This window comes from Sus scrofa, chromosome 15, assembly GCF_054392235.1.
Source record: "Sus scrofa isolate SSC_HxYL_T2T_F1_AM1 chromosome 15, Sscrofa_HxYL_maternal_Yorkshire_Landrace_v2.0, whole genome shotgun sequence".
NCBI classification, from domain to species: domain Eukaryota; kingdom Metazoa; phylum Chordata; class Mammalia; order Artiodactyla; family Suidae; genus Sus; species Sus scrofa.
In genome coordinates this window covers 109,441,508-109,464,410 of record NC_139397.1, presented here as the reverse complement: position 1 = coordinate 109,464,410, position 22,903 = coordinate 109,441,508, and the positions used below count along the sequence as shown (strand labels likewise).

Below are 22,903 nucleotides of genomic sequence, written 5' to 3'. Positions count from 1 at the left end.
AAATTATCTGGGATGATGGACCAGTTCCACCCACCCAATCCATCACAAGCAATACTTTTATAAAATACACTAAAATTAGAAAAATCAAGTAATTTTTTTAAAAAGACACACCAAAGCCCAGTGGTCATATGCTGGGATGTTATGCCAACGTCAGAGTGCCGTGTTTTGAAGGGCTTAATTTCTGTTCTGTCACCCACCAGCCACACTTTATGGACAGCACCAGCCCATAACCACACTTTGAGTAGTTCTGGTCTGGATGTTATGTTTCAAGACCCTATAGATCTGTTCAGGGAATAAAAAAAATTCCTGGCCTTTTAAAAAATATAAGTTTAGAGTTCAAAAGTATAGCATCCTCAGCTGACTATCTGGGAAAGAAAACCGTACATAATTTGTTAAATGATTATAAAGTTCTTGGGTTTTGTTTGTTTGTTTTTGCTTTTTAGGGCCACGTCTGCAGCATATGGAGGTTCCCAGGCTAGGGGCTGAATCAGAGCTGCAACTGCCAGCCTACACCACAGCCATAGCAACATGGGATCCAAGCCACACCTGCAGTCTACACCACAGCTCACAGCAATGCCTGATCCTTAACCCACTGAGTGGGGCCAGGGGTTGAAACCACATCCTCATGGATACCAGTCAGGTTAGTAACCCACTGAGGCACAACAGGAACTCCTTTTTTTCCACATTTGTTGACATCTCTTAGAAGAAAAAGAAACACTGACATTGTAGAACAGGTCATAACCTATATCATAACCTATATCATAACCATAATATAACTCTGTGGCTTTGTATGCTGTGAAACTGTCATTGTTATTTGTCATTTTTATTGAGGTATAGTTAATTTACAATGGTGGGTTAGTTTCAGATGTACAGCATAGTGACTCAGTATTTTTACAGATTATATTTTGTTAGAGGTTATTAGAAGATAATGGGCATAATCCCCTGTGCTGTACAGTATATCCTTGTTCCTTACCTATTTTATACGTAGTACTTTGTTAACCTCATACTCCTGATTTGCACCTCCCCTTTTCCCTCTCCCCTTTGGTAACCATAGGTTTGTTTTTTTATGTCTGAGTCTGTTTTTGTTTTGTGTATCAATTCATTTTTATTATTTTTTAGGCTCCACATATAAATAATATCATATAGTATTGCCTTTCCCTGACTTATTTCATTAAACATTATATTCTCTAGGTCCATCTACAGTGGTGCAGATGGCAGTATTCCTTTTTTTTTTTTTTTTTTTTTTTAAGGGCCTAGGGTGCAGCATATGGAAGTTCCTAGGCTAGGGGTCAAATCAGAACTGTAGCAGCTGGCCTACACCACAGCCACAGAAACATGGGATCCGAACTGTGTCTGCAACCTAAACCACAGCTCACAGCAACACAGGATCTTTAACCCACTGAGCAGGACCAGGGATCGATCCCACATTTTCATGGATACTAATAAGGTTAGTAATCCGCTGAGCCACAGTAGGAACTCCAGTATTTCCTTCCTCTTTATGGCTGAGGAATATTCCACTGTATAGATATACTACATCTTTTCAATCCAGTCATCTACTAATGGGCACTTGGGTTGCTTCCACATCTTGTAAATGGTGCTGCTGTGAACATTGGAGACTATATTTTTGAATTAGTGTTTTCAGTTTTCCAAATATATACCCAGGAGTGGAATTGCTGGATCATATGGTAATTCTATTTTTAGTTTTTTAGGGAACTTCCATACTGTTTTCCATAATGGCTGTGCTAATTTGCATTTCCACTAACAGTGTAGGAGGGTTCCCTTTTCTCCACACCCTCTCGAGTGTTTTTTATTATTATTATTATTGGTCTTTTTGTCTTTTTAGGGCATATGGAGGTCCCCAGCCTAGGGGTCCAATCAGAGCTGTAGCTGCCAGCCTGTGCCAGAGCCACTGCAACACAGGATCTGAGCCACATCTGCAACCTACACCACAGCTCTCGGAAACACCGGATCCTTAACCCACTGAGCAAAGCCAGGGATCTAACCCGAAACCTCATGGTTACTAGTCAGTTTCGTTAACAACTGAGCCACGATGGGAATTCCATCTAGCATTTATTTGTAGAATTTTTGATGATGCCCATTCTGGGAGGTGTTACCTCATTACAGTTATGATTTACATTTCTTTAATAATTAGTGGTGTTGAGCATCTTTTCATGTGCTTGTTAGCCGTCTGTATGTCTTCTTCGGAAAAGTGTTTATGTCTTCTGCCCACTTTTATATTGAGTTGTATCATTTGTTTATGTATTTTGGATATTAGCACTTTGGTCACATCACTTGCAAATATTTTCTGTAGTTCCTTAAGTTGTCTTTTCATTTTGTTGATGGTTTCTGTTTTAAGTTTGATCAGGACCCATTTGTTCATTTTTGCTTTAAAAAAATTTTTTTTTTTGCCTTGGGAGATTGAACCAAGAAAACATTACTAAAATTTATGACAAAGAGTATGTCACTTATGTTCTCTTCTAGGAGGTTTATGGTTCCATGTCTTCCATTTAGGTCTTTAAACCATTTTGAGTTTATTTTTATATATGGTTTGAGGGAATGTTCTAATGTTATTATTTTACATATGGCTGTCCAGCTTTCCCAGCACTACTTGTTGAAGAGACTGTCTTTTCTCCATTGTTGTGTATTCTTGTATCTTTTGTCACACGTTAATTGACCATAGGTGTATGGGTTTATTTCCGGATTCTCCATTCTGTTCTGTTGATGTATATATTTATTTTTGTGCCAACACCATGTTGTTTTGATAAAAGTACCTTTGTAGTATAGTCTGAAATCTGGGAGGGTTAAACCTCCAGCTTTGTTCTTTTTTCTCAGGAGTGCTTTGTCAATACTGAGTCTTTTGTGGTTCCTTATAAATTTTAGGGTTATTTGCTCTAGTTCTGTAGAAAAATTCCTGTGTATTTTGATAGGAATTGCATCTAGTCAGTACATTGCTTTGGGTAGTATGGCTCTTTTAATAACAATGATTCTTCCAATCTAAAAGCATGCTGAGTATCTTTCTATTTCTTTGAATCATCTTCAGTCTCTTTCATCAATATTTTATAGTTTTTAGAATATAGGTCTTTCACCTCCTTGGTAAAATTTATTCCTAGTTGTTTTATTCTTTTTGATATGATTTCAAATGGGATTTTTTTAACTTGCTCTTTCTGATATTTCATTATTAGTGTATAGAAATCTTTTGTGTTTTGCGTGTATTCATCTTGTTATCTTATAATTTTGCTGAATTCATTTATTCTAACAGTTTTGGTGTGGAGACTTTAGGGTTCTCTATGTAGAATATCATATCATCTGCAAATAGTGATAGTTTTCTCTCTTCCCTTCCAGTTTGAATACCTTTTATTTTTTTTGTCTGATTGCTTTGGCTAGGACTTCCAATACTATAAGAGTGGGCATCTTTGTCTTGTTCCTGAATTTAGTAAAGGAAGCTTTCAGCTATTCACTGTTGAGTATTATGTTGTTTGTGGGTTTGGAATAAATGAGCTTTATTATGTTAAGATATATTCCCTCTACACCCAGTTTGATGAGTTTTTTTAATCACAAATGGATATTGAGTTTTGTCAAAGCTTTTTCTGCATTTATTGAGATGACCATGTGGTTTTTGTCTTTCCTTTTGTTGATGTGGCAGATCACATTGATTGATTTGTGTGTATTGAATAATCCTTGTGACCCACTAATAAATCTAACTTGATCATGATGTGTGATCCTTTTTATGTATTACTGAATTCAGTTTGATAATATTCTGTTGAGGATTTTTACATCTATATTCATCAAAGATATTGGTTTTTCTCTAATTGTAGTGTCTTTGTCTGGTTTTGGTACCAGGGTAATGATGGCCTTGTGGAATGAATTGGGTGTGTTCCTCCCTCTTCAATTTTTTGGAATAGTTTGAGAAGGGTAGCTATTAGTTTCTTTTTATATGTCTGGTTGAATTCTCCAGTGAAGCCATTTGGTTCTGGACTTTTGTTTGCAGGGAGTTTTTATTTGTTTGTTAATTACAGATTCCTTTTCACTTCTAGTGATTGATCTGTTCAAATTATTTCTTCTTGATTCAGTCTTGGCAAGCTGTGTGTTTCTAGAAATTTGTCTATTTCTTCTAGGTTATCCAGTTGGCTGACATATAACATTACTTGCCATTTTTTCCCCGTCCTCTTCAAATTTATGCTTTAATTTTGTCTTTTAACTAATTCATTCATATCTCCAACCACTTACTGTTTTCGATGCACGCTGGAACTGAATGCCTTATTAGCTTACTAGGTATAGGTAACCATTTTACATAGCACTGTAGTTTGGAAGCATGCAATATGGTTGCAGATTTAAATGTTAACAAAATACTAAGAGAGCTAGGCCTTGGTTGGAGAGATGAGACAGTACTCCTCTTGCCATGGCTATCTGCCACACAAAAATGATAGCAATATTTATGAAGCTGTGTGTCAGCTATGTCATTTAAACTCAAAAGAACCTGAAAGGCAAATGCCATAATCACCTTAATTTTATGGAGGTGGTCCCTAACACCCAGGAAAATTACTTATGTGTGTAAGTTCTCACTGGCAGAAATGAGACTCAAATCCAGACAGTGGGGCTCCAGAGCCAGCACTCCTAACACCAGCACTGTAAAGTTCTTGGTTTGCATCTAAAAACTGGGAACTCCCTGGAGCCACTGTAGGGCAAGTGGTCCTATATTAGCAGCTGAAGGCAGATGGGAGCTGACTGAGAATTAGGCACCCACCTGGACTGGCTCATTTCTAACCCATTCTAAACATCACCAAGTTTCTAGTTCCTCTCTTATCAGACCACAGTTTATCCCTCATAAGGTAAATACTTAGTGATCTGAGAACCCACTTCCCCTTTCACCCCTTTGTTCTATCCCCACCCCAGCACCAACCTCTCTCCCATCTGCAGAATGGTCTGGAATTCTTATGCGAGGTAGCCTTAGAACTTTGCTAAAGTGGCACAGGAGTTGTTTGGGGCTTCAGAAGTAGCTGTCTTGTCCCCTGGCACCCAAAGACAGAACTCCTGAAGGGAAAATCATCTTTTACTTCCCTACAGTCAGTTCTGTCACAGCATGCCCTCATCTTCACAGAGTAACATTAACTTTAGGCTCATTTTCATAATGAAGATGAGGAAACTAATGGCCCAGAGAACTCCCAAAGGTGTTTCCTCTGTTCCTGCACTGTCCAGCATGGTAAGCCATGAGCCAATATAGCTGTTTAAATAAAATGAGAAAACTCCTTCCTCAGCTGCACTAGCCATATTGAGAGAATAGCCATGGCAAATGGCTACCACACTGGTCAGTGCTGCTCTCCAAAGCTGTTGCCTTAGGAAACCAAGCAGAGGAGATGTCTGCTGGCCCTTCCTGACTCCCGTGGCTCTGGTCTTCAGAGCCCCTGCTAACCTCTGAGTTTTCTCTGCAGGGTTGCCAGACCTCCCAAGTCACCTGCAGAGCATAAGGGGTCAGGCACTCACAACTAACAAAGCAGGAGATTGAAGGTGCTGGATTTCTAGATATCTGGGAACATGCAGCGATCCTAAATTGAAATATCATCACCCAATGTGAGTATCAGGCACATGAGGTAAGGATTCAGAATAACCAGGGCTACTTTTAATCTTATTTTACCACAACAGAAGCAGGGAGTGGCCTCCCCACCTGCTGGGGTAAGGGAAAGTCCTAGACTGACCTGCACTTAGGCATCAGGTAGGTCTGAGTTCGAATCCTGGCTTTGTGACCTTGTAACATAAGCTGAGTTCATTCCAGAAGCCTCATATTTAAAGTGGGGATAGTGATAATGTGCACATCAGGTTGCTGTAGGGACAAAATGATGTCCTCTGCACAGACAAGCACCCTGTAACAATGGGTGTCGCTCCCTTTTTCCTGGAATCACTGTTTAACCACACATGGGCTGCAAGGAAAACTGCTCAAATAATGGCCCCAGTACCATCAGCAGCCTCTACCCCAGTAGCAGGGAAGGAGCCACATATCAGAGGGAAGCCTTGGCCAAGTGTTTACTTAATGTGGCCCATGACAGGATTGACGCCAAAAGGGCAGCAATGTTCTGCCTGTGACTTCCTTAGGCTTTTCATGGGATGTGGAGATATGTGTTATAGTTATCTGTTATTCTGAGTCTTTGCATAATAGTTTAATAATCAGCAAGTGCCTTCTTTGGATCCACTTTTGCATAATTCACTTTTTTTATAATCACGGGGGAAAGAGCATGAAACACTCCTTAAGGCGGTGATTACCAACCTGGGCTTTGTGACACCCCCGCCCATCCCCGCCTCGGTATTTCCAAGGGATCTTAACAGGGGTTATAAAATTCTCACATCAAAATTTAATTTGAATTCACTTTAATATTTTTTTAAATGGCACTTTAAGGACAGGAAGAAGTCACAAGGTCCACGAACCCATGAATGTGCCTGTTCTAAAAGGCTGGGAATTACTGCACTATGAATTAGCTTTCACAGTAAATGGCTCATAACAAAGGCCTGCAGAATTTGGTCTCATTCATTACAGAGCGAAGGACTTTTATTTGGTCACATCATTATCATTTAAGAAATATTTAAAAATGGTATTTTTTATTTCAACATGTCCACTGTGCATTTCCAAAACAGCAGGCTTTTCAGAAGAATAAATCAGAACTGTAAACACAAGATACAGTGTAAGTTTTTCTGACTTCCTACAGTCAAGTCAGTTTCACAAATCCACATACTGTACATTCATAGGTGAGGTTCAGTCTGTCACCCATTTCTTTATTTCTATAATTACTTAAGCATAATAAATACATCTGATTTTTAAAGGTCACTTAAAATGAGTCATGATAATTTACAGTACAGTACATTTCAGTTCAAGTGCAAAAATAACTATTTGCTTAATTCTATTTCTTTCTGTTATTTTTAAGCTGTGTTTTGTGGTGAAGCTAGATATCCAAGTGTAGATTTTCTCCTCCCAGAGGCAGTTTTGGGCAGAAGTATGGTGTCATGGAGAAGCCCTCACTTCACAACTGGTTCTGCCTAATCAGGGTCAGGGAGTAAGGTGAGTTGCTCATTGCTAACTCGTGTCTTTCCTGTGCTCATCCACAGCCATATAACTGACCTGCCTTTGGCTAAAGCAGAGATCCCTTGTTTACCACCTCCCCCAAGGCTTCCTAGTAACCTCAGCTTTCATTTTTAGCAGCAAGCTTTATGCATGAGTCACCCGGCCATTGTTCTGACTGTAGTTGCAATATTTACAGTAGCATAACCCGTAACTGAACCCTCCAGTGTCTGACTATCTTCATGGGAAAGAACATACTAAGATTTGTTTCTTTAGTCATTGGAAAGTATGCTTACTTCCTATTTCTGTCTTTTTTCATTCCTGGTTTCCTATTCACCACTTTTCCCCCCTCCCCCAAAACAAAACAAAAACTGAACCATTACGTAATTTTAAAAATTGTCTCCCTCCCCAGGCACTTAAATCTTATACTGTTATTTGTAAGTAGTACCTGCTAAATTGAAGAAACCCTTAGGAATTCAGGGATTTTTGTTTGTTTTAGTCCATCAGCTAATTAAGAGCCCAAATCACTATAAAATTGTAAATAGTGATAAAGGCTATTTATAGTATCAATATATTTAGTAAACCCTTGTCTATCAAGCCACAGGATACTGAGTTGGTCTATTTGAAATATTCCCTCCTCTGGTCTTATAGCCCATTTAAAACAAAAGGCATTTTAAAGCTCAGCTTAGCTTGCAGTAGTCAGTAACAGCTTTTGCTGCTCAAAGAATTGATTATTTTTGTTATATACCATACCCATAAAAAATATATATTTGCTAGAGATATGCCAAGTTTCTGATGAAACTTTTTCCTTTTTTTTTTTTTTAAACAAAAGCATATATGCTACTAATTTTTATCTGGTTACTTTTAAAATATGTCTTATAATTTTTTGAATGGTTCTCTTTAAGAGAAACAAAATTGTACAGGTATTCTGTTTCTTCCCAGTTTGCATTAAGAACCAAATAATTAGAGTAAATAATCAAAAGAGGGAAGTTATATCAGCATTCACCTTGAAACACTTTCTCTCCCTCCATTCATTTAGTGTAACTGCTGGTTTCAACTCTTATGCCTTGGCAGAGAAGTCTTACAGTCCTTAACCTACCAACCCAAGAACTGAAAGTCCTCACTGAACTCCTTTTTCCTTCTGTGATTCCAGTGGGACTATGACCTATTTCTGCCCTATGTACTGTAGCTCCTATGTGTGTGTGTGTTTCCATGTTGATGAATTCAGGTATTTAGAAGCGTATGTGGTGCTATGCTCCTCGTGGTGAGGCGTGTCCTAGGTTCAGAGCACCTCCTGCTCTGCCCTGGCAGAGGAGCCCAGTTCCATGCAGGGTGTAGGATGAGCAGGACCCCTCAGTGTCCCCCAGCGGCAGGCTGAGCCTGCTGGTCCTCACTCTCCTCCACACGGGGGCGAGCAGGGCTGCTCTGAGTCTGAGATGCTGCTGCAGCTTGAGGGGATGGCTGGTTTCTGGATGGGTCAGAGTGAGTCTCACATGGTCCAGGCAGGGTTCCACCACCAGCTGGAGGACTTTCCCGATTCTCACTGGTCCCCTGGAAGGAAAAAACAGGAAGTGCCCCATGGTCAGTGCTAGCAAATAAATCCAGCACTTTTCATATACTTTCAAGGAAGAAATAGGAAACATGGGGTGATCATCCTGAAGTGACCACTTCAGGAAACTGGTAATAGAGGGATAAGGATAGAATATCTTACCTTTCATCTCCTTTCCTATGTGCAACTGCCAAAGCCGCATGAAAAACACAAACACTATAAGCAGACGTATCTTGTGGAAAAAGGAACATTACTACCAAAATGTCTTTTAGTGCCAAGAAAACAATTTACATCAGCAAATATTTACTGAGCCCCCATCAGCCTTTTCGGCAAGTCACTGGGCAAGCCACACAAAACTGAAATGCAGCAAGCCACTTGCTGAGACCAGAGAATCCAAGGCTGGAAGGCACCCTGTCAGGCAGTAAGGAAGGAGTTCTCAGCCTTGGAGACGGGCCAGGAAAAGAAGGTCCTGAAGTTAAGAGCCCTGATGGAGACTGGGGATTTTAAAGTGTACACTGCAAGTAAGACACAACATCCACGTAAAGAAAGGTAATGTAAACAAGCACTTATGTAACCAGCTGTGAGTAACCAAGTACATATCACTCCAGCACCTCACCTGCAGCATGTCTGTAAAAATCAAGATACATGTTTTTCAAAAAATGGATTTTCCTCTAAGTTATAGTACCCATTACTTCAAATGGTTGAGCACCAAAAAAAGTTTCGTTTCTGTAACTGATTCTAAAATGCAGAAAAAGAATCTTAGTGTAATGACTTCTTTGTAAGAATACCTAAGCCATACCGGCCAGTTTATATTAATAGTAACATACCAGAAAAAAAATTTTTTTAATAGGCTTCTGTGAAGCTGAAGATAACTACTCAGAGTAATGAAAACTTGCCATTCAGGCAAAGTAGCTCATCTTTTCTCCTGCTTCACATCTTTTATATGCTCCTTCCACCCTGATAGTTTCCTTCTTGACTTGTGAGCAGAGGATTTATGTGAGTTTATTATCTCAAAAAACCAATAGGATCATATATGGACTGCAATGCATTATGTTTATCAATGAAGAACCAGATTTTGTTTATAGAAATATGACATGTTAGTTTATAAAGATGTGATAAATTTAATTAAGGTAGTTCGAATTAAGGAAATTATTCCTTAAGTCTTTCCCCTTTATTTTTTCTCCTCCTGTGTCCTCCTCTGAAGTTATTCTAGATAAAGAGCTGACATGATTCATCAAGTAAAAGGGACTGATTAATAAAAACACAAGGAAGGAAACCTATTACTTTGGCCAAACTGTTCAGAGAAGTTACCCTTAATCATTTTCCAAGAGTAGTATATAGCTTCAGCTACAATAACCTACAGTATTTTGTCCATATGATGTGACTCTAGGCAGGAGAGACCACATCTCTAGGGACAAGAAAAATCACACTTTTTATTTTTCAGGTGAGCCCACTATTAAAACCACACTTGCACTGAGTTAGGTGTCCTTTCAGACTCAGATAGTGGCTCACGGTATTAACTCATTAATTCATCAGGTATTTATTGAGGTCTCTTTATTATAATGTCCCCACTAAATTTTAGAATTACAGAGATTAATATATATATAATCCCTCAAGGGAAGAACCATATATCTACACTGTAGCTAGTGTCTGTCAATATACATTTTAAAGAAATATACAAAATCAACATGGACTTATTTTCTTTCAAGAAATACTCTATAAGGCAGAATTTTCCCTCTATGGGACCTTTTATACACCTCTATAACATACCTGTCACAAAGTACTGAAATTATTTGTCTGCATGTCTTTTTCTCCCACCAACCTCCCATAAATCTGGTTGAATAAATAACGGAAACAACTGAGCCTGCTCAAGGTAGGTCAGCAGAGGAACTTTACCTGTAAGGGCTGTATCTCAGAAGCACGGTTATCTCTTGTTAACTGCATCATCTCTTTAATTTGGTAGAGTGCGTAGACAAAGGTCACCCAGGGAGAGGAGCTGACCCCCCAGGCTGGCTTGTTCACATCCTCCTGTTCCTCCTGGTGCTTGGTTTTCTTGGGTGGGAGCCTGGGCTCAATGCGTGGCATAACATCTTCTGTCTGTTGCTGGACCAAGTCGATGGTTGCTATAGGAACAGGACTGGAGGGAACAGGAATCCTTTCTGCCAACATTGTCTTATCTGGATAGAAAATCATTTAACGTCATTTTTCAGAGTTTTATACATATTTAAATAAACATAAAAATAAATAAGCAAGCAGACAACCCTATGCCTATGCTTGGCACTGTTAATAAGTTGCTGTGAACCAAGGGTGGTTTCTATACTTAGTGCATGTCTGAGCAAATGAAGGTGATGTTTTGTCCAGGACTTAATAGACATTAACATATCTATTTATAAAATGTGTTCAGTTAATGTATATAACATCTGTGGGGCACTGGCTATAGTGAGAATGCTGTCTTAGGCCCACTTATAAGATTGATATTTTAAAGATAAGCATTAAAACAAAAAATCACATGATAGCCGCTTTTATTAGCCTTTTGCTGAAGACATGGACCTAGCCATATAAAAAATAATTCTTGGAGTTCCCGTCGTGGCGCAGTGGTTAACGAATCCAACTAGGAACCATGAGGTTGCGGGTTCGGTCCCTGCCCTTGCTCAGTGGGTTAACGATCCGGCGTTGCCGTGAGCTGTGGTGTAGGTTGCAGACGCGGCTCGGATCCCGCGTTGCTGTGGCTCTAGCGTAGGCCGGTGGCTACAGCTCCGATTCGACCCCTAGCCTGGGAATCTTCATATGCCGCAGGAGCAGCCCAAGAAATAGCAACAACAACAAAAATTAAAAAAAAAAAAAAAGAAATAATTCTTTTGTAATCCTAACTATATCATAGGAGTGAGAAAAATCATATTGGTCTTTCTTTCTGTGGGAATTAAAATCTGTCTCTAGGGTTTCTGTAACAAGTTAATTTCTCTCTTAACAGAAGCATGTCAGATTCTTGAGGCAAATGCTCCTCAAAGGATAGAACACCATAGAAGAGGAGCCCTGGTCTAGGATCCAGGAACTGAGAAAGAATATTTGTTTTACTGGCTTGCCTTCTTCATTTAAAAAGAAAAAAAAAAAAAAAAGGGTTGCAACCTAAATGTCCATCAGCAGAGGAGTGGATAAAGATGTGGTACATATACATAAAGGAATATTACACAGCCATAAAAAGGCACAAAATGATGGCATTTGTAGCAACATGGATAGACCTAAAAATGAGCATGCTAAGGAAGTTAGTGAGATAGACAACAAACATCATATGCTATCACTTACATGTGGAATCTAAAAAGGGATACAATGAACTTCTTTGCAGAACAGAAACTGACTCACAGACATTGAAAAACTTACGGTTACCAAAGGAGACAGGTTGTGGCAGGAGGGGGGTTGGGTGGAGAGATGGGCTGGGGTTTGGGGATGAAAATGCTATAAAATTGGGTTGGGATGATGGCTGTACAATTATAAATCTAATAAAATTCATTATTATAAAAAGCTGATTCCTCCCAAAAGTTGAAAACTTGTTCTCTTCCACGCATTATACTTGATATAACCTCCTTTCTGTATAACAATTTTAATGAAGGCTGTGTAAGAGGAAACTTCAAATTTAAGATATGGACTTTTTCAGATGGAAAAGCATAGAGATTAATACCACTTCCTGTCCCTAAGAGTTAAATTATTGTATAGCCCAGTATTTATTTGATTTAAATTTTAAATTCCTTTGAACACCAGAAAAATTTAAAACCAATACTTTCCTCAGTCCCTTGTACCCTAAAACAAAAGAGAAGCAAGGAAAACTCCCAAGCCACTTAAAACAATCAGTATTCTTTTCAACACAGCAAGTGACTTCTCTCTAGCAATGGTGCACATGAGTTCACTGTGATACGCCACTGAGAAGAGCTAGTAGCCATGCAGGTCTGCCGTACACTGTTACCACCTCTGGGTTTCGGAGGGGTATGTGTCGAATTCCCCATGGCATCAACATTTAGAACCATTAAGGAACAACAAGTATGTTTACCTTCTTCCTCATCTGGCACTGCCAGCCACTGGATCAGGGCAAAGAGCAGGAGGATCACCAGGCAGGCCATGCCAATACCTCGGAAGGTTGCAGCAGCCCCTGTAGAAACAAACAGAACTCTATAGAGCAATTCCAGGAAGGCCAGGTAGCCCTCATCTGAAACTGTAGATGGTCCAAAGATCAGGGCAAAGGCAGAAGAGCAGAGAAGGGCAAATGGCCATCTGCTTCATACAGAAGAAAAAACACAGGTCTGGGTAGGTATCAACAGACCAAAGTGCTGGTATCCGATAGCCATCATTGATCACCTTTTAAAACTGCATTTATAAAGGACTGTCTCTGAGTGCCTTTTTAAAATTCAGCAGTGCTCTCTTCTTCATAAAGACCATTTACCTATTAAATAGCCCCATCAATCTGTAATTAGTATAGCTGAGCTCAAACAGTGCTTTATAAACTTATAAATTCAGACATCCCTGAGCCCACCTTCTACAGATGATTGAGTAGAATAATCCCGTCTCCACCTCAGCCCCTCTATTTCCAATAAAGGGGATCTGACAGCGCATTCAGACTGTGTTATCCCAGATGCAGCCACATTATCAAAGGCAGCATATAGTTAGAGCTTTCTGGCTCACAATCTCCGCTGGAATACCAATGATGAATTTTCTTTCCTCTGGCATTATGATCAGCAGGTTTAGGGTCCTCTACTTCAAACCCAAAGCACATGTGCTTATTCATTCGTTTAGCTCCTTTAACGTTTCTGTGTAGCATCGATGAAGCTATTTGTAAGAAATGTGTGCACAGTTACAGGCTGGCTCTATTCATCTTAACAACTTAAGCATATTACTGTGCAATTTTGATGACCATGAAAGGCCAGAAAGAGAATATGAACACTGGAATTTAGCTTCTGGCAGTCTTCAGTAATAATCTGAGTGCTTATTGAGGTGTTACTGAAAAAAACCCTAAATTTTCATCAAAGAAGAAAGGGAAAAAGAAAGCCATTCTTACCGAAATAATTGACTAACACGCCTCCGATCATGGCACCACAACCTCTCCCCAAACCCAGATGAAGGCCCTGCAGGATGCCCTGAGCAGACGTCCTCAGCTCTGGGGGAACCGCAGCACTGAGATAAGAAATGCAGGCTGCCCAGATGGCCGCGTGTGTCACTCCTGGAGAGGAAGAGGAGCGGGCAGGGTGACTGATCAGCACTTCTTAGGTTACTCTTTTTTCGAATGTGAGTTATTTAACTTTCTCTCTCTCTCTCTCTCTCTCTCTCTCTCTCTATATATATATATATATATATATATATATATATATACATATACATATAGACACACACACATAAATACATATCTACATATCCAATAAGGACATTTTATTTATTTGTGGTAGAATATATGTAATTTATCACTTAACCACATTTAAGTGTATGGTTCAACAGCTCTAAGTACATTCACAGTGTTGTGCAGCCATCACTACCAATCATCTCCAGAATTTTATCATCCCAAACTGAAAGTCTGTACCCATTAAACAATAACTATCTCCAGGCCCTAGGAGGCACCATTTATTTTCTGTTTCTATGACTACTCTGGGTATTTTATATAAATAGAATCATACAGTGTTTGTCCTGTGGTGTCTGGCTTATTTCACTTAGCTTAATGTGTTCAGAATTCACCCATGTAGCAGCATGTATCAGCATTTCCTTCTTTTTTAAGGCTAATGAATATGTAGCCTTATAAAATTCTGTTTATCCATTCATCTGTTGATGGACATTTGGGTTGTTTCCACCTTTTGGCTGCTGTAAACCTGTTGGTGTGCAAGTGTCTGAGTCCCTGCTATCAGTTCTTTTGTGCATATACCTAGAAGGGGAATTACTAGATTATGTGGTAATAATACATTTAACACTTTGAAGAAATATTTTCCACAGTAGCTGCACCATTTTATATTTCAACCAGAAATGCACAAGAGTTCCAGTTTTCCCATATCTCACCAGATAATATTTTCTGTGTTTTTCTAGAATAGGCATTCTGATGGGTATGAAGCGGTATCTTAATATGGTTTTGATTTGCATTCCCTAATGGCTAGTGATATTGAACATCTTTTTATGTGTTTATTGGCCATTAGTAAATCTTTAGAGAAAGTCTAGTCAAATATTGTGCCCATTTTTTTTTTTCCTTTTTAGGGCCACACCTGCAGCATATAGAAGTTCCCAGGCTAGGGTCTCATTGGAGCTATAGCTGCTGGCCTACTCCACAGACACAGCAACTCAGGATCCAAGCCGCATCTGTGACCTACACCACAGCTCACAGCAATGCCGGATCCTTGACCCACTGAGGGAGGCCAAGGAGCGAACCTGCATCCTCATGGATACTAGTTGGAATTGTTTCCACTGTGCCACAACGAGAAATACCTTTTGCCCATTTTTGAATTGGTTTGGTTTTTTGCTGTTGAATTGTAGGAGTTCTTATATTTGGGGTATTATTATTACCGGGCACCCATTTTGACATTAAGGACATAAGTGGAACAGAATAGAGAGCCCAGAAATAATCCCATGCACCTACAGCCAGTTAATCTACAACAAAAGAGGCAAGAATATACAATGGAGAAAAGACCATCTCTTCAATAAGTGGTGTTAGGAAAGCTGGACAGCTACATGTAAATAATGAAAACTGAACACTTTTTCATACCATAAATAAAAATAAATCCAAAATGGTTTAAAGACCTAAATATAAGATGTGACAGCATAAAATTCCTAGAAGAGATCATAGGCAAACGTTCTCTATATAAATTATAGGAATATTTTCTTAGATCAGTCTCCCAAGGCAAAAGAAATGAAAGCAAAAAAAAAACCCAAAAAGCAAAAAAACAAAACCCAATGAAACCTGATCAAATTTAAAAGCTTTTGCACAGCAAAGGAAAACCATCAATAAAATGGAAACACAATCTAAGGGAAAATTAGATCTAGGGAGAAAATATTTGCGTATGATGCAACCATCAAGGAGTTAATATCCAAAATATACAAATAGCTCATACAACTCAATATAAAAAAATCAATCCAAAAATGAGCAGATCTAAACAGTTACTTTTCCAAATTAGATATACAGATGACCACCATACACATGAAAAGATGCTCAACATCACTAATTATTAGAGAAATGCAAATCAAAACTACACACCTCCCAGAATGGCCATCATCAAAAAGTCTACAAAAACCAAATGCTAGAGAGGGTATGGAGAAAAGGGAACCCTGCTGTACTGTTGGTGGGAATGTAAATTGGTATGGCCACTATGGAAAAGAGTATGGATATGCCTTAAAAACTAAAAATAGAATTACCATATGATCCAGCAATCCTACTCCTGGATATATATCCAGAAAAGATGATAACTCTTAATTTCAAAAGATATGTATACCCCAGTGTTCACTGCAGCGTTATTAACAATAGCCAAGACATGGAAGCAACCCAAGTGCCCATGAAGAGACAGAAGATATGGTATGCATCTACAGTGGAATATTACTCAGCCATGAAAAAGAATGAAATAGGGAAAATTTACCACCCCACTTACATCAATGAACAGATCATCCAGAGAGAAAATCAAAAAGGAAATGCAGGTCTTAAATGATACATTAGACCAGATGGACTTAGTTAATATTTATAGAGCATTCCATCTGAAAGCAACAGAATACACATTCTTTTTTTTAAATTTTTTATTAGGATTGATTTACAATGTCTGCCAATTTCTGCTGTAAAGTGACCCAGTCACTCATACACACACACACACACACACACATATACACATTCTTCTCACATTATCCTCCATCATGTTCTATCACAAATGATTAGATAGTTTCCTGTGCTATACAGCAGAATCTCATTGCCCATTCACTCCAAATGCAAGAGTTTTCGTCTACTAACCTGAGACTCCCAATCCATCCCACTCCTGCCCCCAGGCAAACACAAGTCTGTCCTCCATGTTTCTGTTTTGTAGATAGATCATTTGTGCCATATTTTAGACTCCACATATAAGTGATAGCATATACTGTCTTTCTCTGACTTACTTCACTCAGTATGAGAGTCTTCTAGTTGCATCTATGTTGCTGCAAATGGCATTATTTTGTCCTTTTTTATGGCCGAATAGTATTTCATTGTACACATATACCACAACTTCCTGATCCATTTATTTGTCAGTGGGGATTTAGGTTGTTCCATGTCTTGGCTATTGCGCATAGTGCTGTGATGAGCATACAGGTGAATTTATCTTTTTCAAGGAAATTTTTGTCTGGATATATGCTCAGGAGTAGGACTGTTTGGTCAAATGGTAGTTCTATATTTAGTTTTCTGAGGCATTCCATACTGTTTTCCATAGTGGTTGTACCAATTTACATTCCCACCAACAGTATTACATTCCCTTTTGTCCACATCCTCTCCAGCATTTAACTGTTGACTTGTTAATGATGGCCACTCTAACTGGTGTAAGGTAGCACCTCATTATAGTTTTGATTTGCATTTCTCTAATAATTAGTGATGTTGAACATTTTTTCATGTGTCTGCTGGCCATCTGTACGTCTTCTTTGGTGAAATGTCCATTTAGGCCTTCGGCCCATTTTTTAATTGGGGTTTTTTTGTTGTTGTTGTTGTTTGAGTTGTTGGTATATTTTGGAGATTGAACCTTTGTCAGTTGAGTCATTTGCAAAAATTTTCTCCCATTCTGTGGGCTGTCTTTTCATTTTTTTAATAGTTTCCTTTGATATGCAAAAGATTTTGAGTTTAATTAGGTCCCATTGGTTTGTGTTTTTATTGTCTTTATTCTAGGAGGCAGCTCAAACTAGATGTTACTATGATTTATGTCAAACAGTGTTCTACCTAAGTTTTCCTCTAGGAGTTTTATAGTATCTGGCCTTACATTTAGGTCTTTAAGCTATTTTGAGTTTATTTTTGTGTATGGTGTTAGACAGTGTTCTAATTTCATTCTCTTACATGTGGCTGTCCAGTATTCCCAACACCATTTATTGAAGAGACTATCTTTCCTCCACAGTATGTTCTTGTCTCTTTTGTCACAGATTAATTGATCATATGTGTATGGGTTTGTTTCTGGGCTTTCTATCCTGTTCCATTGATCTGTATTTCTGTTTTTGTGCCATGACCATACTATCTTGATGACTGTAGCTTTGTAGTAGACTCTGAACTCAGGGATCCTGATTCCTCCAGTTCTGTTTTTTCTTTTCAATATTGCTTTGGCTATTCGAGGTCATCAGTCTTTCCAAACAAATTTTTAAATATTCTGTTCTATAAAGAATGTCATTGGTAATTTGATAGGGATTGCACTGAATCTGTAGATTTCCTTAAGTAGTATTGTTATTTCAACTATATTAATTCTTCCAATCCAAGAGCATGGTATATTTTTCCATCTATTTGTGTCTTCTTTGATTTCTTTCATCAGTGTCTTATAGTTTTCAGAGTAGGGTCTTTTGTCTCTTTACATAAGTTTATTCCTAGGTGTTATATTCTTTTTGGTGCAATGGTAAATGAAATTGTTTCCCTAATTTCTATTCTGATATTTCATTGTTAGTATGTAGAAATGCAATCAATTTCTGTGTATTAATTTTGTATCCTGCAACTAACTTTACCAAGTTAATTGATGAGCTCAATTAGTTTTCCGGTAGTACCCTTTGATTTTCTAGGTATAGAATCATATCATCTGCAAACAGTGATAGTTTTACTTCTTTTCCAATTTGGATTTTTTCTTTCTTTTTCTTCTCTGACTGCCATGGCTAGGACTTCTAAGACTGTTAAATTACATTAGAGAAAGAGGACCTCCTTGTCTTGTTTCTGATCTTAGTGGAAATTCTTTCAGTTTTTCACCATTGAGAATGATGTTACCTGTGGGTTTGTCATAAATGCCTTTTGTTATATTGAGGTGGTTCCCCCTATGCCCACTCTCTGAGAGTTTTTATCAGGAATTGGTGTTGAATTTTTTTCAAAAGCTTTTTGTGCATCACATTCTTTTTAAGTGCAGATGTAATATTCTCCAGGATAGATCACATACTGGGCCACAAAGCAAGCCTTGGTAAGTTTAAGAAAACTGAAATAATATCAAGCATCTTTTCCAACCACAATTCTACAAGATTAGAAATCAAATACAAGAAAAAAAACTGCAAAAATCCCACACACATGTGGAGGCTAAACAATATGTTACTAAACAACTAATGGATCACTGAAGAAATCAAAGAGGGAATTTAAACAAAATTGATGAATCTTTAGCCAGATTCATCAAGAAGAAAAAGGGAGAGGGCCCAGATCAATAAAATTAGAAATTAAAAAGGAAAAGTTACAGCTGAGCCTACAGAAATACAAAGGACCATAAGAGATTACTACAGGCAGCTATATGCCAATAAAATGGATAACCTAGAAGAAATGGACAGACTCTTAGAAAGGTACTATCTTCTTTGAACCAGGCTGAACTAGAGTGAACCAGGAAGAAATAGAAAATATGAACAGACCAATTACAAATACTGAAATTGAATCTGAGATTTTAAAATTCCCAACAAACAAAAGTCCAGGACCAGATGGCTTCGCAGGTGAATTCTATCAAACACTTAGAGAAGAGTTAACACCTATTCTTTGGAAACTATTCCAAAAACCTGAAGAGGAAGAAATACTCCCAAACTCATTCTATGAGACCATCATTACCCTGACACCCAAACCAAACAAAGCTAGCACCAAAAAAATAAAATTACACTGATGAACATAAAAGCAAAAATCCTTAACAAAAATACTAGCTAACTGGATCCAACAGCACTTTAAAAGGATCATACACCATGATCAATTGGGATTTACTCAGGGATGCATGGATTTTTCAATATCTGCAAATTGGTGTGCTACACCACATTAACAAATTGAAGAATAAAAGCCACATGATCATCTCTAGATGCAGAAAAAGCTTTTAATAAAATTCAACCTCAATTTACTATTAAAAAAAAAAACCCTTCAGAAAGTGGGCACAGAGAGAACACACCTCAAACCACAGCTAACATCATACTCAACAGTGAAAAGTTGAAAGCATTCTCTCTAAGATCAGGAACAAGACAGGATGCCCATTCTCAACACTTTTATTCAACATTTGGAACTCCTGGCCACACCAATTAGAGAAGGGGAAAAAAAGGCATATCGGTTGGAAAGGAAGAAGTAAAACTGTCAGTGTTGGCATATGACAGGGTGCTAAACATAGAAAATCCTAAAGACAACACCAGAAAACTACTAAAGCTTATCAATGAATTTGGTAAAGTTGCAGGATACAAAATTAATATACAGAATCGGTTGCATTTCTATACACTAAACAAAAATCAGAAAGAGAAATTAAAGAAACAATCCCATATATCATCACATCCAAAAGAATAAAATACCTAGGAATAAACCTACCTAAGGAGGCTAAAGACCTGTACTCAAAAAACTATAAGACACTGATGAAATAAATTTGAAGACAACAAAAACAGATGGAAAGATGGATATACGGTATTATTGGGCTGAAAGAATCAATATTGTTAAAGCAACCATACCAACCAAGGCAATCTATAGATTCAGTGCAATCCCTATCAAATTTCCAATGACATTTTTTCAAAGAACTAAAACAGAAAAAAAGTTATTTCATACAGAAACACCAAGGACCCCAAATAGCCAAAATGCTCTTGAGAAAGAAGAAGTGAGCTGCAGGAATCAGGCTCCCTGACTTTAGACTATACTACAAAGCTACAGTCATCAAAAGAGTATGGTAATGGCACAAAAACAGACACATAGCTCAATGGAACAGGATAGAAAGCCCAGAAATAAACCCAAACACCTATGGTAAATTAATCTATGACAAAGGAGGCAAGACTATACAATGAAGAAAAGATGGTCTCTTAAATAATCAGTGCTGGGAAACCTCAACAGCTATATGGAAAAGAATGAAATTAGAATATTCTCTAACACCATATACTAAAATAAATTCAAAATGAATTAAAGACCTAAATGTGAGACCAGATACTATAAAACTAGAGGAAAATGCAGGCAGAACACTCTTAGAAATAAATCACAGCAATGTTTTTTTTGGACCCATTTCCTAAAGTAAAGGAAATAAAAACAAAGATAAACAAATGGGACCTAATTAAACTTAAAGGTTTTGTATGGCAGAGAGAACCATCAACATAATGAAAAGACAACCTATATAGAACAGGAAAAAATATTTTCAAATGATGCAATCAGCAAGGGATTAAAATCCACAATATATAAATAGCTCATACAGCTCAATGTCAAAATAAAAAACAACCACAGAGCTCCTGCCGTGGCTCAGCAGGATTAGTATCCATGAGGACATGGGTTCAATCCCTGGGCTCGCTCAGTGGGTTAAGGATCCAGCGTTGCCATGAGCTGTGGTGTAAGTTGCAGACGCGGCTCGGATCTGACGTTGCTGTAGCTATAGTGTATGCCAGCAGCTACACTCCAATTCGACCCCTAGCCTGGGAACCTCCATGTGCCACAGGTGCAGCCCTAAAAAAAAAAAAAAAAAAAAAAAGGCAAAAAAAATTTGGCAGAAGACCTTAATAGACGTTACTTCAAATAAGATATACAGATGGCTAACAGGCACATGAAAAAAAAAAAAAAAAAAAAGATGCTCTACATCACTACCAGAGAAATCCAAATTAAAACTACACCAAAGTATCACCTCACATAGGTCAAAATGGCCACCACCAAAAAAAGTCTACAAATAATATATGATAGAGATGGGATGGAGAAAAAGGAACTCTCCTATACTGTTGGTGGGAATGTAAACCGGTACAATCACTATGGAGAACAATGTGGATATCTCTTTAAAAACTAAAAATAGAGTAATCCCACTCCTGAGTATAATTTTAAAAAACCATAATTCAAAAAGATACATGGAACCCAATAGTCATTGCAGCATTATTTACAATAGCTAAATAATAGAAGCCGAATGTCCAGCAACAGAATAATGGATAAAGAAGATGTAGTACATATATACAATGGAATATGAGCCATAAAAAAGAATGAAATAATACCATTTGTAGCAATAAGTATGGACTTAGAGATTACCATACTAAGTGAATACAAAGAAAAATCACTTATACATAGAATCTAATATATATGTGTGTGTGTGTGTGTGTGTGTGTGTATACACATAACACTAGTGTGTATATACATGCACGAACACATACAAACAAATGAAGTTATTTTCAAAACACAGAGTTTCTTTTTTTCACAGAAATGGAAAACAAACTGACTGTTACCAAAGGGAGAAGGGGGTGGGGACAGGGATAAGTTAGGAGGTTGGGATTAACATATACACACTAATATATATAAAAGAGATAACCAATAGGGACCTAGTGTATAGCACTATATTCAATATTTTATAATAACCAATATGGAAAAGATTCTGAAAAATATACATATATATGTATATATAAATATGCCTGAATTGCTGTGCTGTGTGCCTGAAACTAACACAATATTGTAACTCAACTACAATAATTTTTTAAAAATTTAATTAAAAAAGGAATGGAAATAAAATTCATTGAGTAATTTAAAAAAATGTATATAAAAAAAAGGAATGAAATACTGCTATTTGCAGTAACATGGATGGACCTAGAGAATATTATACTTAGTGAGGAAAGACAGAGAAAGACAAATAGTATATAACTTATATGTAGCATCTAAAAATAAAAATACATGTATATACAAAACAGAAACAGACTCACACACAGAAAACAAAGTTTTGGTTACCAAAGGAGAAAGAGAGAGAAGTGGCGGCAAATACGGATACAAACTACTATACATAAGGTAGATAAGCAACAAGAATTTACTGTTTAGCACAGGAAATTTTTTTTTTTTTTTGTGCTTTTTAGGACCACACCCACAGCATATGGGAGTTCCCAGGCTAGGGGTCGAACTGGAGCTGTAGCCACTGACCTAGGCCACAACCACAGCAACGCAGGATCTGAACTGTGTCTGCGACCTACATCACAGCTCATGGCAACACTGGGTCCTTAACCCACTGAGTGAGGCCAGAGGTTGAACCCGCCACCTCATGGTTCCTAGTTGGATTCGTTTCTGCTGTGGCACAATGGGAACTCCCAAGCACAGGAAATTATATTCAATATGTTGTAATAACCTAGAATGGAATATAATCTGAAAAAATACATAACTGAATCACTTTACATCTGAAATGAACACTGTTACATCAGTATACTTCAATTCAATAAAAAGATTATTTCCAATT

The 22,903-nt window shown here is 37.9% G+C and overlaps 1 protein-coding gene across 7 annotated transcripts in view; it reads right to left on the bottom strand.

The window, feature by feature from the left end:
* Positions 1–6,343: 6,343 nt before the first annotated feature.
* The window catches only part of MFSD6 (major facilitator superfamily domain containing 6), an 84,174-nt gene continuing 67,614 nt past the window's right edge, over positions 6,344–22,903 (bottom strand). For 3 of the 7 annotated variants that reach the window (XM_021074493.2, XM_084997892.1, XM_084997894.1), the window contains exons 4-8: positions 13,639–13,800; positions 12,637–12,735; positions 10,491–10,771; positions 8,757–8,781; positions 6,344–8,596 (exon numbers count right to left, since the gene is read on the bottom strand). In XM_021074493.2, coding sequence (XP_020930152.1) covers positions 8,586–8,596; positions 8,757–8,781; positions 10,491–10,771; positions 12,637–12,735; positions 13,639–13,800 — 578 coding nt within the window. In that variant the 3' untranslated portion in view covers positions 6,344–8,585. The remainder of the gene's footprint in view (positions 8,597–8,756; positions 8,782–10,490; positions 10,772–12,636; positions 12,736–13,638; positions 13,801–22,903) is intronic. The other 4 variants (XM_021074490.2, XM_021074491.2, XM_021074492.2 and 1 more) reach the window with 2 other exon arrangements.